This window comes from Marmota flaviventris, chromosome 1, assembly GCF_047511675.1.
Source record: "Marmota flaviventris isolate mMarFla1 chromosome 1, mMarFla1.hap1, whole genome shotgun sequence".
Classification (NCBI taxonomy): domain Eukaryota; kingdom Metazoa; phylum Chordata; class Mammalia; order Rodentia; family Sciuridae; genus Marmota; species Marmota flaviventris.
The window spans coordinates 58628415-58643835 of NC_092498.1; the positions used below are offsets into that span (position 1 = coordinate 58628415).

The 15421-nt window shown below is 35.4% G+C and overlaps 1 protein-coding gene across 2 annotated transcripts in view; it reads left to right on the forward strand.

The window, feature by feature from the left end:
* Nucleotides 1-579: 579 nt before the first annotated feature.
* The window catches only part of Orc5 (origin recognition complex subunit 5), a 65040-nt gene continuing 50198 nt past the window's right edge, over nt 580-15421 (forward strand). For both annotated transcript variants that reach the window (XM_027926448.2, XM_027926449.2), the window contains exons 1-4: nt 580-766; nt 3573-3665; nt 6331-6531; nt 13692-13766. In XM_027926448.2, coding sequence (XP_027782249.1) covers nt 695-766; nt 3573-3665; nt 6331-6531; nt 13692-13766 — 441 coding nt within the window. In that variant the 5' untranslated portion in view covers nt 580-694. The remainder of the gene's footprint in view (nt 767-3572; nt 3666-6330; nt 6532-13691; nt 13767-15421) is intronic.

The window sequence follows — 15421 nt, forward strand, 5'->3', positions numbered from 1 at the left end:
CTAGTGGGTGTTTCATGAATAAGTAACATGAAAATCTTATGCTAAAGATAGAATTATTATTTCTACACAAGCACCTGAAACTCCTCTCCTTAGGAGAGGCACATCCGAGTCTGTTTTTAGACTTGCACGAAGAATAGTCATTCCAAGTTTATTAAATTCTGTTTCGCTCTTTTGCACTGGACGCCACGAATTTTTAACCTTTTCGTCAGAGAAATGCCTCATTTTTTGAGAATGTTGGATATCGGAGTCCGCCTTCCACAGGTCCCAGTAAGGCGAGAATCCGTGTTTCCCGGTGCTCAAGACTTTCAAATTTGGGGCTCCAGGCGGGAATACTGAAGCTATCGGTTAGCGAGTCATGGGGATCCCTTAGGACCTCTTAGCTTCTTCCACTCCTTCTCCACCCATCCCTATCTACACTTCTCGGCTCTTGGGTGGAAAACGCTGCGTCCCAACACAGCAATCTCCCAAACAGCCCCGAGAGGCAAAAGACAAACGAGAGGTAGGCGACTTCAGCGTGAAAGACTAGAGCGGTGGAAACGCCTCACGTACGTGTTGACGTCACGCCGACGCCTGACCGCACCGATCCCGCCCACAGCGCGGCGGTCCGGTTTCCGGCGGGAGCCTGGACCACCAGGCGGAAGGGAAGCTGTTGCCGGTGATTCCTGAGCTGCCCTTTGCGGTGGTACCCGCCAAAATGCCTCACTTGGAGAATATGGTCCTTTGTCGCGAGTCCCAAGTCTCCACCTTGCAGTCCCTGTTTGGAGAGGTATTGTGGTGAAACTGTTGTATAACTCCTTAGGCAAATCATTTACCTGGTCTTGCCACTCGTTCTTGTTTTTTGGCGGAGTGCGGGGTGGCGGGGTGCAGGGTGCGGAGTGGGGGTGGGGTGGGGAATGGTGTTTCCGGGGTTATAGACCGTCTCGTGTGTTGCGATAGGAGGTGTTGTAGGTTTGTCTTGCACTTTCACCCAAAGTATCTTGTCATTAATCCCTGTCAGAGAATACTGCAGAGGGAGGGTCGGTCTGTGTTAAAGGAGGTTGGCCAGTAAGTGTTCTTTTTTTACACATGCCATGCTTTTTAGATGATGTTAGCTCGAAGTAGCTACTAGAAGTTGCGTGTGATCTTACCCCAGCAGAACAGAACCTTGTATGACAGATGAGTTTGCAGAATACTGTTGAAATATATTTTCACAGGTTTAAGTGAAGTAGTTGGTTTAAGTCAAGTGTAGACAGTGGTGGTTTTCAAAGCCATCAAGGGCCAAAGCAGTGCGTCAGGCTTAAAAATTCAGCAGCTTTTCCAGAATTGTAAAAGCTGAAGGCGTCTACCCTAGGCTTCTCTCCTTGTCTAATAACGCTAGAGGAGAGGTGGTTTTCTGGATGAACACAGCTAAAGAGTCCTTTCCATAGGCAGGAGGTAGCATTAATTAACATCTTAATCTGTTTTTTATTGTTTTCTGTGTGCCTTTTGCTTCAAACTCACTAATTAGGCTTAGAATTAATCAGACTTGGACCTTATCTGTGAAGAGTGTCAATAAAAGTAACCATATTTTAGTTTGGTTTTTTAAATATACTTTGATCCATCTAGAAATGTTGGATGCCAGAAGAGGCCTGTGAAGTGTTAGTGGAAAAGTCCCACCCTCTATCTAAAGGGGCACTGTTAATTAGGGAAGTGAGAGGTCAACAACTACATTCTTAGTCAGTTTTCTAGTTATAATGCTTTCATTTGTACTTATCCATGTTATTACTGAAACATTTTTTGCTGATTCCTTCTCTGGATAGATAAAACCCAGATCACTGCAACCAAGAGTGCTTCCCCTGAAAAATAATTTTGGCAAATAGTGATTAGTAGTATTGATTTAGTAATGGATTATAGAAAGGGTTTTGATTTTTGCTGTTAACAGATCATGTTTAACCATTACTTTTCTGCAAGGTACTGTTCACCTGAGAAATCCAAAGAACTGCTGTAACAAAGAATTACAACAACAACAATCAGTTTATGTTTCTTAACAGAATTCATTTATTGATTCAGTTAAATATTTACTGAGCCAAGCACTATGCCAGATTCTGGCTTATTACAGTTATTAGGCAGGTTTAGAAAGGTGAAATGTTAAGTAACCATGTAAAAGTTTGCTATAATTCTGGATAATAATAGAAAAAGATGTTATAAGGTGGGATTTTACTAGGCATTTAATAGTGGATGTAGACAAGTGTGGTAGGATTCCAGAAAATGAGATAATGTAGCTTGGGGAAAACTCCTAAAGCATGGTCTTGAGCTTCTTTTTAAAGGTGATATATATTATTTGGATAGCAGAGGTGCTCAGTAATATGCATTTAATTTTTGAGCCAGTTAACTTAAGAGATTATTACAAACAAACTTAAGGATTCATGTATTTAGAAATGTATTTTGTAACTTTTAAGTCTGAGTTTAGCAGTTAATCTGCTTTTATCATAGGTATATGCTGTATAGAAAGTGCTTTTTTTTTTTTTGGTATAAATCTGAGTTCTTAATTTGTCTTGTAAAAAGTAATGTTTAACTTAGTGATTAGAATGTAATAAGTGTTTGCAACTAGTAGTCATATCATCTACTAGATAGAAATGATCAAGATACAACTTTCTTATGAAAGTTGCATCATCCAATTTTCTTGTAATTATTTTTAAAATATATATCTCCCCACTAGACTATAAAAACTTTTAAAGTAGATGTTGCATTTTACTGATGCTTGCAATTTTCAATGTGTTATGGTTTTCAGCATTTGGTAATTATCTCATAAATGTTCATTGAATGAATGAAGTATGTTTGTAGTATTGATTAGACCAATAAAGTGGCCTTTGATCATTTTTATTTTTTGTAGGCTGCTGACTTAATGTACTGCAGGAGGATCTTGCAATTTAATTACTTTTTTTTTTTTAAGTGCTGGGGATCAAATCCAGGGCCTTACACATGTTATGCAAGTGCTTGCCACTGAACCTACTCCCCTAGTCCCAAAATGTATTTTGAAATATATACTATACAGATTTTATGAATGTTTGACTAGATGAAATGTATACACTCATGCTAGAGTCAGTGAGTATGCATCCCTCAGAAGTATTCTATATGTTTTCCTAAGAATGATAACTTTTGAAATGTATTCCAACCCAGTGGTTATCTATGCTTCTTTTCAAACATTAAAACGTACTGTGAAGTTGCAGCTTGCAAGGGCATTAGATTGCTTAAAAGGATTAAGATTAAAATGGAGCACAGACAAAATTATCCTTGTAATAGTCCCTTAAGCCTCTTAGAAAATTGAGAATACCAGAGTGTATATTGTAAACTTATACAATAACAAAAGCATAAGCATATAATGTATAGCATATAAGAAAATATGCCAAATATAATTTTACAAATAATTTTATAACATAAGAAATATTGAGAGTTGAATTTAAGTTTAAAATGAGAGGATGAATCTACTGTATGTTCACTATTAAAGTAATTTGGACTGAGTATTTTACTATACCACATAAAACTTTTTCATAAATTGATAAATGTTCACTTTCTGTGTATGTGTAGGCTAATATTTGTCTTTTCTTTCCTAGAGACATCATTTCAGCTTTCCATCCATTTTTATTTATGGACATACTGCCAGTGGAAAGACCTATGTAACGCAAACTTTGTTGAAAACATTAGAGGTAAGAATAACCCTAAAGTCGATGTTGATTTTTTACTTATAGACTCCTAAAAATGGAAGGGATCTGAGAGATTATTTAGTCCAGTTTACCTTTCTCTGAAGGAATGTCTTCTGCATAAAACATTTCTGTCCAAGTGTTGTTTGAATACCTTCGATTAGTGTAAACTTCAAAATTCCTTAATTACTAGATAAGTTGAATCTTGACATTAGAAAGTTATCTTTAAGTTGAGACAGATTTTCTTCTCTCTTTCTTTGGCTGATATTGGGGAAATACAGACATATCAGTAAGTTCTTTAACAAATATTAAAATCTGCTTCTTTCATACTATAATGGTTAAGACCTTGGGGTTTAGAATCTGGCAGACTTGTGTTGCTCATGTGAACTCACCACTTAGTGCCTTCCCCATCTGCAAACTAGGAAAAATTGTGACAACCTTTGGGATTATTATGAGAACTAAATGTTAATACATGAAAAATTCTTGCCACAGTAGTTAGTGTATAGTAAAACTGGTAAAGGGTAGCTGCTATTATTTATGAGTATTGCCACACCCTGTTTCATATCCTAAGCTGGGGATGGGCAGTACCTATCTAATGGGCATAGCTATGTTTTATAGCAACTATATATACAAAAACATGTGGCCAGCCCTCAGGCTTTCGTTTGCTAACCTCAATCCTACTCTACCTCTGAGGATGCAGCCTCAATGCTGTAAATTCTGTGGTAATATTTACCCACCTCAGCTGTGATTTTTGTGTTGTTTTTTCTTGGCTTTAGACTGAGTTTCTTGAGCTCATTTCCAAGCACCAAACAGTGCTTGGCACATTTCAGCTTGTGGGCTTTAGCCTTTGATCCCAAAGATCTTCTGTGCATTTTTAAAACACAACTGTTGGGCTCCATACTCAACTTGCCAACTTTAGAATCCAAATGTACAAGGTCCTGACTGAGACATTTGCATTTAAGAACCTGTGTATGAAGTGTCCAGAAAATACATGTTGAATAAAAAGCTTGAAAGTCAAATAAGAAAGTTTCATATTTAAGAACTGTATTTCATTTTTTTTAATTGTCAATGGACCTTTATTTTATTTATTTATATGTGGTGCTGAGAATCAAACCCAGTGCCTCACACATTCTAAGCAAGTGCTCTACAACAGCCACAACCCCAGCCCTGAATTCCATTTTTTAACACTGTAATTTTTGCTCCTACTTGATCAGTTTAATCTCTTTTGATTCTCACTGCTTCAGGAATAGGTACAGAAGTATGTACTTAGAATAGGTTGCTATGAAAGGTCTTAGAAAGCACAAATGCAGTTAAGCAAGAAACCTAAATTAGAGACATTGTAACTCTTATACTTAAGGGAATGAGCTTGAAAGGGGTTAGCAAATGTTGATACAACTGCCCAAGATAAATATTAAGTAGCCTTTTACACAGAGAGGAAAAAAGCCTCCTTATTGGTAATGAGGATTAAAGAATGTCACTAAACATAGTTATAGCTTTCATTCTTTGTGCCAAATGCCACAAATTACCTTCCTCTGAATGATCAGTATTGCTTTTGTGATTTCATTTTAAGAACAGATTATATTTCCTTATTACTTGTGGAATTACCTCATTTTGATAGTTTAAACATACATCAAGTTCTTATAATTCTCATTGGAAGATAATTTTGGCTTCTAACTCTTAAAATTCTTTTTTTAACCTGAATTCTTTCATCATGAAATATATTTTCTTTAAATTATAAATATGAAATTCCCTCTAAGAATTTTAGCATTCACATGTACTCGGGTTTCTTTATAAGAATTGTTCAGAGGAGGGGCTGGGGTTGTAGCTCAGTGGTAAGGTGCCTAGCACATGTGAGGCACTAGTTTTGATCCTCAGCACCATAAAAAAAAAATAAATAAATAAAGTTAAAAAAATAATTGTTTAGAAAAAACTACAAGTTTGCTTTGAATCCTTGTAGAAAACAAATGGCAAGCTCAAAAGAAAAAAATCAAAGTGAGTTTAATGAAGACACTGTTTTCTAAAAGTTGAGAGTTTTTAAGGGAGCCAAGAGGAATAGTGACGCACCAGGGCCTTTACTACCCCTAGACTTGAAGGGACTCTAGATAGGACCTGTTATAAGAATCCAGCAAGAATTGTAGCCTTAGAAAGAAGATGGGCTGCCCAATTGGAATTTGGTATTTGATAGAAGAATGTAGCCAGACTGGGTCACTGGATGTGGGGAGGAGGTTCACGGGAATAAGAGTAGCTCCTGCTATTCTTCTTCAGTCTCCTGATGCTTTTTCCCATTGGTTTCTCTAAACAGCTAGAAAATAAAGGAATCTGGGAGATTTAGTCTATAGTGGTCAGGTTCCTGGGGCACAGGGAAACTTGGAGAATGGTAGTGCATAGATTTAGAAAGGGAGCCAGGTGTGGTGGCTCACGCCTGCAATCCCAGCAGCTTGAGAGGCTGAGATAGGAGGACTGCTGGTTCAAAGCCAGCCTCAGTAACAGTGAGGCACTAAACAACTTAGTGAGACCTTGTCTTTGAATAAAACAAAATAGGGCTGGAGATGTGGCTCAGTGGTTGAGTGTCCCTAAGTTCAATCCCTGCTACCCCCCCCCCCCCCAATAGAAAGACAAATGTATATTGCATTTACATTTTCTATTTATACTTTTTGGTTTTCCTTTTCAGCTCCCGCATGTCTTTGTGAATTGTGTCGAATGCTTTACCTTGAGGCTACTTTTGGAAAAGATTTTAAACAAGTTGAGTCATCTTACTTCGTCAGAGGAGGGATGTTCTACTGAAATAACCTGTGAAACATTTAATGACTTTGTTCGCTTGTTTAAACAAGTAACCAAAGCTGAAAGTCTCAAAGATCAAACTGTATACATTGTAAGTAATTTGATTATGTCATCTCTTATGTGAAAACTGTTTATTAGATCAGTTCCCCAATAGCTACTATACAAGGTGCTTTGGAGATACAAAAATGTTGGTACTATTCTTTATCTAAAAGGAACTTTGTTTATCAGAAGAATTAAAATTAATATTCACATATGACTGACTGCATGCAGAATGTGATAAGTGATAATCACTGCCTAGTACTGACTAAATCCCTCTGGTATGCTTCTTGAGGTGGTAGCATTTCAAGCACTAATAGAATAATTAGGGTAATTTTGGAAGAAACTAAAGAAGAAAAATTTCAGATGGAGGGAATTGTGTAGCCAAAGGCATGGAATGGATTCCAGGGAATGCCACATAATCTAGTTGTAGTATGTTACAAAGCTTGAAAAGAGAAAGTGAAGTCTAGAATGATAGGTGGCATCAAAATAATGAAGGGTCTTGAAAACTATACAAAAGCACTTTATTTCATTTCTTAGGCAGTGAAAGGACAAGAGTGAAGGTTTTAAGAGTAACAAATATGGCTTAGGAAGATTACTCTGAACATGTGTTAAATATGAATTGGAGAAGGATGAAAAAGTTGAATGCTAAAAGAATGGTTTTGAGGCTATTAAGACTATGGATATGAGAGGAAATTTGGGCCTATGCTAGAATTGGGGCAAAAGTTGAAAAATGAAATAAATGGAAAAAGACAGAAAAGGTTAGACTTGTCACTTGTGTATGGGTTAGGTTTGGGGTGAAAAGCAAATTGTTTGATTTTTAGGTGATCTAAGTTTGAATTGTTATTACGTCAATGTGAAAATGACCAACAGACAATTGAAAATATGTACAGTAGTCCCCCATCTGTGGTGTATGTATACATTCCCAAAACCCTACTTTCAATAAAGCTTTCCTTGGTCTCATACAAAGTGCCAGCATCAATACTTTTGCTCTTTTGAATAATTGCTAAGTAAAATAAGAATGGTTTTGAACACAAGCATTTTGACATTAATCAGTCTAATAACTGAGATAGCTATTAAATGACTAGCAGGTGGAGGTAATGTGGATCCACTTGCTAAAGGGATGATTCACATCCCTGCTAGGATAGTGGGGCAGTGAGAAATTTCATCAGCTAGTTAGAATGGCATGCCATTTAAAACTTATGAATTATTTCTGGAATTTTCCATTTAATAATTTTGGACTGTGGTTGATCATGAGTAACTGAAACCATGGAAAGCAAACCTACAGATAAGGTAGACTATTGTAATGTGTTTTTACATTAGTGAATTTTTCAAAATACTCTTTTTTTTTTAACCTTTATTTTTTATTTACTTCTTTATTTTTGTGTGGTGCTGAGGATTGAACCCAGTGCTTCACATGTGCTATCCAGCACTCTACCACTAAGCTATAACCCCAGCCCACCCCTCTAATCTTTTTAAGAGGAATAATTATCACTGGATTTGGAATTAAATTTTAATATCATAACAACTAAATTATAAATTCACAGAAGGGACCAAATTTTATGCATCCTTGCATCTCCTAAAATATATAGAATATTTTTATATATTTTCTTCTACATTTTAGTTTTGTTCATTTATATATTCAGCAAAATATTGAGGACTGTATTACTAGGGACACTATTCTAGTTATTAGAGATAGAACAGACCTTATTTTTCCCTCTTCTAATTGAGAAAGATAATAAACAAGTTAACATACAGTATGTCAGGTACAATGCATTCATGACATTGAAGAAGAGAACCAAGGGAGATAGGGGACAGTATGATAGTTGTCTTCCTAAATAGGGGACATCTTACTGAGATTATGATACCTGAGTAAAATGTAAAAGAAGTTTGAAGCAAGCCATGAACAAACATTTGTAAAAAGAGTATTCTAGGGAAAGAGATTAAATGAAAGTGCAAAGGAAATTGGGGCATGCCAAGAATGCCTTTGTGGTTGGAATACTGTAAATAGGGTGGGGAGAGGTGGTATTGAGAATCAACTGAAGGGTGCAAAGGTAAAGGCAAGCATGCTAGTGTTGTGGATTGAATTGTTTTCTCCCAAAATTCATATGTTGAACTTTGAGTGCCTGTTACTTTAGAACGTGATCTTATTTGAAAATAAGGTAATTGCCATTCTACTCTGTTAAATGAAGTCGCACTGGAGAAGGATAGGCCCCTCATCTAATATGATTTGCAAAAGGAGGAAATTTGGAGATGGACATACATAGGCAGTATGCCATGTAAAGATAGGAGTTGTGCTGCCACAAGTCAAAGAACTACCAGCAATTAGAAGAGAAGTCTGAAATAGATCTTTCTGCAGCACCTTCAGAGGGAATAAGGTGCTTTCAATACTTCTATTTTAGACAGTAAGTGTAGGCTTCAGCCACCTATTTGTGGTGTTTTATTATGGTAGCCTTTGATTATGATGTAATAAGAAATATATATTTGGTATTCTTTCCATTTCCTGACATACTCCTAAAATCCTTGGCATCTCAAAGTGATATATTTTTTTGTTTTGTTTTAATTTTTGTTTTTTTAACTAATGAGTTGTCTGGTGGCTGTGGGCTCCTCAATAACCTCATGATGAAGACTGGTTATTAGGGAAATTAATCATGTAGGTTAGAACTTTCAGGCCCACAACCTGACCTATTGGGAGGGAGGAAGGACTAGAGATTGACTAATTCACTGGTGACCTATCGTTTTTGTTTTTGTTTTTTTAATTTTTGTAGTTGTGGGTAGACAGCATGTCTTTATTAAATTATTTGTTTATTTTTATGTGGTGCTAAGGATCGAACCCAGTGTCTCTCATGCTAGGCAAGCACTCTGCCACTGAGCTGTAGACCCAGCCCCTGGCCTACTGTTTAATCACTTTACATACATAATGAAGCCTCTGTAAAAATCCCCAAAAGTAAGGAGTTCAGAAAGCTTTCAGGTTGCTGAATACTTAGAGGTACTGGAAGGTTGGTGTACCTGAAAAAGGCATGGAAGTGCTGTTCCCCTCTCCCATACTTTGTGCTATGGAACCTTCAAATAGGCTATCCTTGAGTGGTATCCCTTTTAATAAACAGGTAGATATCTAAAAAAAAATGTTTCCCTGCATTTTGTGAGGTGTTCAAGCAAATTATCAAACTCAAGGGTGGGGGGAACCCTCCCTTAACTTGTGGAATCTGATTCTAACTCCAGGTAGATAGTGTCAGAATTGAATCCAATTGTAGGATACCCAGTTGATGTCCACAGAGAACTGAAAATTGTTTGGTGTGTGAAAAACCCACACATTTGGAAGTTTTATGAGAGTGAAGAAATTTATTTATTTATTTACCCCGCAGACAGCCCTAGGAAATTAATAGAACTTGCTTCGAGACTTTTGTAATATTCTAGGCAAAACGTTGTGTTGACTAGAACCTGTTAGTAGCAGTGCAGGTGGTTAAAAATGGTCTGGATGGATATGAAAGGTGGGTTGACAGAATTTCCTGATGTATCAGTGAAGGGAGAGGGGGAGAAAAAAAGAAAGAAGTCAAAGATGACTCAAAAGTATTTGAGTTGTCAGGCACAGTGGTGCACACCTGTAATCTCAGTGACTCAGGAGGCTAAGGCAGGAGGCTCACAATCTCAAAGTCAGCATCAGCAATTTAGCAAGGTCCTAAGCAATTTAGCAAGATCCTCTCTCAAAATACAAAAGGGCTAGGAATGTGGCTCAATGGTTAAGCACCACTGGGTTTAATCCTGGTATTAAAAAAAGTACTTGAGCACCTAAAAAGCTGGCTTAGTCATTATCTGAATTAATACTACAATAGGTGTGCATTGCTAGGAAGGAAGGAGTGATCAGGAATTTGATGTGGACTATTAAGTCCAAGTGGAAGATATTCTAGTTGCACATGTGAATCTGGAGTTCAAGAGAGGTCCAATGTGCGGAAATTATTTAGAAGCAGTGAACATGTAAATTGTATATAAATCTTTGAGACTGGATTAGATTAGCAAGAGAGGCTGAATTTGGAAAGAGATGAGACCAATGACTGAGACTAGGGGATGAGGAAAAACAAACAAGGACAGTGAGAGGAAATCAGCAATGCAGAGACAACTTGGGAGTGTGGTGTCTTGGAAGTCTTGTTGGGTTGTCCCTTTCATGGTTTTTCATCTAGAGAGAGTAGTTTTCTGTTGGGGCTTTTTGGTCTACACCTAATGATCTTTGTGTATTGCTGGCTTCTTTAACTCCACGTCTGGGATATGTGAAGCAAAATGACCAGGTGATGCAAACATTGAAGTCATTCTTCTGCGCCCAAGGTCCCTAGCCATTCTGCCTTCTGCTTTCCACTTTTCAGAGCTTTGTTTTATTTATAATATTCAGGGTTTCTTGGCTTTATGTAGCAGAAGGATTAGGAAAAAGCTCATCTCTTATATGTTCTCAAAAGAGCATAGTGAAGAATATAATGATTACTAGTGCTGCTTGCAGCCTTTCTGTTGATTTATGCTAAGATGACAATAGTTTAAACCACCATTGTTTTTTGCACCATTAGTGCAAATGTTAACATGGTGAAAAAGGCAAAAAATATTTTAGTATTATGACATTAGTTTCATAAGGTAAGGAACTAAGAATCCAGTGTATCCATAGAGTGTCAGCTATTCAAAACATAGAAGTTGTCTTAGAGAAATGGTAATCAAAAACTGTAATCCTTAAGGAACAAAGAGGAATGATACCAGAATACGTGGCTGACCCCAAAAAATAGAATTTCAAAAACGAGTGACTTTATTAAGGAGGGAGAGTCAATGATTTAGAAATAACCACGAGGAATAAGTCATGGCCTGACTTATTTTTTAGACCCAGTAGATCAAAGTACTTTTGATCTACTGGTTCTAAAAAATGTTTTTCTTTTTTAGACCATTTTTTAGACCTAGTAGATCAAAGTACTTTTCAGTAAGTTAGTTGTTAGCTGCCTAGGGATAGAAAGATGTACAGGTGTTTAATGTAGAATATTTTTTAGAGTAACCTTATAGATTGCTAAGCTGTCCAATATATGAATGTAAGCTTCAGTACTGAGGAAGTAATATAGAAAAGTTGCTAAGAATTTTTTTTCTAGTCAGTAAACTAGCTTACAAATCAAGAATCTAGTAGAATGATTCTGTGTAAATTATGAAGGAAAATATTTGGATCTAAGTTATATTTTTACTTCTGAATATTAGTTATTTGATAATGGCTTTTGAAAAAGGACTATTAATTAGAATATCAAAATTATTAAGTACAGTGGTTAATTATTATCAAATCAGAAGAACTATTTACTGGTTAAGCTTTGTGTTTTTCATTAAAATAAGCATAAAGATTGACCAATTTATTTGAATTAATTTGTGTTCTTCATTTATTTAAATGGAGATTAATGGAAATTTTTCATTATGGGAATGTATGGTGGAGAAACTGTATCTTTATAGCAATAAATGATTTTAGCTTTATCTTATCCAAACAAATTAGGAATAAAACATTTTTTAACTTTATTTTATGTATTTATTATTATTATTTTCAACGTGCTGAAGATTGAACCCAGTTCGTAACATGTGCTAGGCAAGCACTATACCACTGAGCTATAATACCAGCTCAGAAATAAAACATTTTAAGTATGATCATTTTCACACATTGTTTCAATCTGTCTATTAAATAAAATAGATATAAACAACTTGGATTATTTGGGGAAACTTGTATTTCCTGCATCTTAATCTTATTCCTAATTTTATGATTATAATTTGCAATAAGGTTTATTAATGAAATGTAAATGTTTAGGAAATAAAAATAGGTTTCTTTGGAGAAAGAATGATTTTAGTTCTGGACAGAAAATGTGCAAGGTGTTCCTAGGATTTTTTACCATTCTAGAAATCTAGGAACTATCAATGACTATTAGGGTCATTTAAAGAAAGACACAAAAGCCAATTTGAAAGGGAGCTTGCTGGCAAAAAATTGGACAAAAATATAATGAATTAATGGGTGGAAATATTTAAGTATCTTAAACTATAAACTCATAGTGACACTAAACAAATACATATAAAGCACAAAAGTCCAACTCATTGGTTACATTGGGAGTTTAACTTAGTGGGGCACTATAGTAGACCAAATAATAGTCCCTGGAGGTATCAGCTCCTAATCTCAGGACCCTGTAAATGCTATCTTATTTTGAAAAAGTATCTTTTTTCACATGCAATTGAGTGAAGGGTCTTGAGATGGACAGATGTACCTAGATTATCTGGGAAGGCCTAGAATACAATCACAAGTCTAGGAATAAAGCAAAAGTAGACAGTTAACTACACAGAGGATACTTTGAAGACAAATAATCCAAATGTAATAAAATATAGCGTGTGGACCTTTTTGGATCTTGAATCAAACAAGCTAACAGTAAAATATTTATGGGACAAGTAGGGAAATTTCTTCAATGTATGTTGATACTGTGGTTATGTTTTCATAAAGAGTCCTTATTTTAAAGCTGCATGCTGACATTTGTGGATAGAATGATACAGTATCTGGGATTTGTTTTAAATAATACAGCAAGGAAAGTTTAAAGGGGGGTATAGAAGAAACAAAATCGAAGTTAGGTACAATCAAGAGAATAGTGTGATGAACCATCACCCAGTTTGAATAATTATTAGCCTTTGGCCAAACTTGTATAATCTGTACGCATCCTGTTGTCCCCTGTATCGTATCATGATACTTATAAATGCCTCATTGTATATCTCTAAAAGATAAATGCTTCTGAAAAGTCACAGTAGCATTATCATAACACTGGACAAAATTTAATCTTTTTTTAACATGATCAGTTATCTAGTTAGGTAAAGAAGAACTTTTGTACCATGCTATTACAAAGTTCAAGCAAGAGAAGTTTTGTATGATGAAATTCAGAGCTATTTCTGTTTTTCATGGGTCATAGAGTTGTGTGATTTTTGGTTCATGGTAGGTATTTATCTTTTATCAAGTGTAATGAAAAATGCACATGGTTGTATTATATATCTAAGAAAATGCCCTCAGAGCACCTTATACCATTATCTTTTTTTGGTATTAAATAATTTTATTGTAGCTATAATTAATTTTCTATTTAGACATTAAAATGTGTTACAAGTCTGTTTTAAGAATGTAGATAACATTTTAAAAGTTAATTCATAATTGGTTTTTGACAGTGCATTTTTTTTTTTTTTTTTTTTGAGGTTCTAGATAAAGCAGAATATCTAAGAGATATGGAAGCAAATCTTTTGCCAGGATTTCTTAGGTTACAAGAATTGGTAAGTAATGTGTGAGAGTGTTTTCCCTCACAGTACATCAACAGATGTTTTCCTCAGTTGATAGATTATGTTGTCACTTTTTTTCACTTTGCTGTGTCATAGGTGAGAATTGGTCTCTTAGTATTAATATCAATATTGATATTGAATTGATAACATTTACTCTTCAGTTATTTAGGTTTTTATTTCTAATTATAAATTAATCATTCTGTTAAAGAATTTTAGGTGTTTGCTAGAGTACATGACAAGGGGGAAGACTGTGAACTCTACAAGAATTTTATGTTTTTCTTTTTATTTAGTAATCTATAAGAGAAGGAAATGGCTATTCTGGGTCATCTGAATGGCTATCTTATGGCCACTCCATGTCAGAACTCAGCTTTGTATTTCTGTTTACTGTTGTGTATTACTATTTTGTCATGGCCCAATGAGAAGAGACGGGTGGATTTAATATGGATGATTGTCAGATGAATGATAGTACTATGGAGAAGGAAGGGTTTGGAGTCTTTGAATAAAGAAAGTTGGTGAGAAAATTTATTCTTCACTAATATCAGTGAATATAGGAATGCTCAATTCAAAAGAGTTATAGCTTTTTTCTGTTTAGGATCATATTCATAAAGGAAGCAAAGAGCTAGTTTGAACCAAACTGTACCTTTCATTATTTTTAGTTAATATAAATTTTGTAGTTCATATTTAATAATACATTTATTTTGGTTTTATAATTTTTTAAGTGCTTTGAGCATAAGTAGTTTATACCTACCTAGTTTTATATATTAAAGTACTAAGCAATATTATAATAAAAATTAAGTGAATACTTGGAGATAAATGTTAGAGCATATTCCTTTTTTCAAAGTATATCAAAAAACTATTATAAATTTAAGAGTCCTTCTTGGTGTCACTGAAGTCATTGTGTTCCTAAGGTAGACTCTCAAAAGTTCTCATTTAGTCAGAGTAGCTTTCCTATAGTTGTGCTAATGGTATAGGACAGGAGAGAAGTGTAGCTGCTGGCAGGAGAGAAGTATAGCTTCTGGGGTTCTATCAGGAAGTTAATGCCACAAAAGTCTATCCTTTCCCAGTTGTCCCCGCCTTCCTTTCCTTTTGTTTGGTGTTTATATGGGAGGGTTATTATTGTTGCCAGGATTTTCTTTTTTTTGCATAACCTCCTCCACTCTTTCCCACTGCTTTATTCTAAGATTCCCCATCAGATACCCAGAGGGCATGTTTGTCCTCTTGCCCTTTCAGTGTAGATTGACACCTTTTCCTCCACATCCCTGGTGATGGTGATCATATGTCCCTTCACATTAGTTAGGCCTTCCACTGTTTTAGTTTTAATTATTGAAACTGTTCAAATAAAATTAAAAATTTACAGTAATCTTAACTCTACCAGAACAGAGAATTAAGCTTTTGACATTTCCAAAACATGCTTGATTTTTAAAAGTGTATTTCATTTAAGAGAACTCTAATGAAAGCATTTTTATTATTTATCTGAGGAAAACTAAATTTAAGAGTATACCATAGTAAATCTCAACATCATGTACATTCACATAACACTAATTAAAAAAAATAATAAGTAAATAGAAGAAAGATTACCAGCAGAGTAGAGGAAGGGAACAGAGGGGAGGAGAAGGGGAGGGAAAAGGTAAATACTGGGTACTGAACTA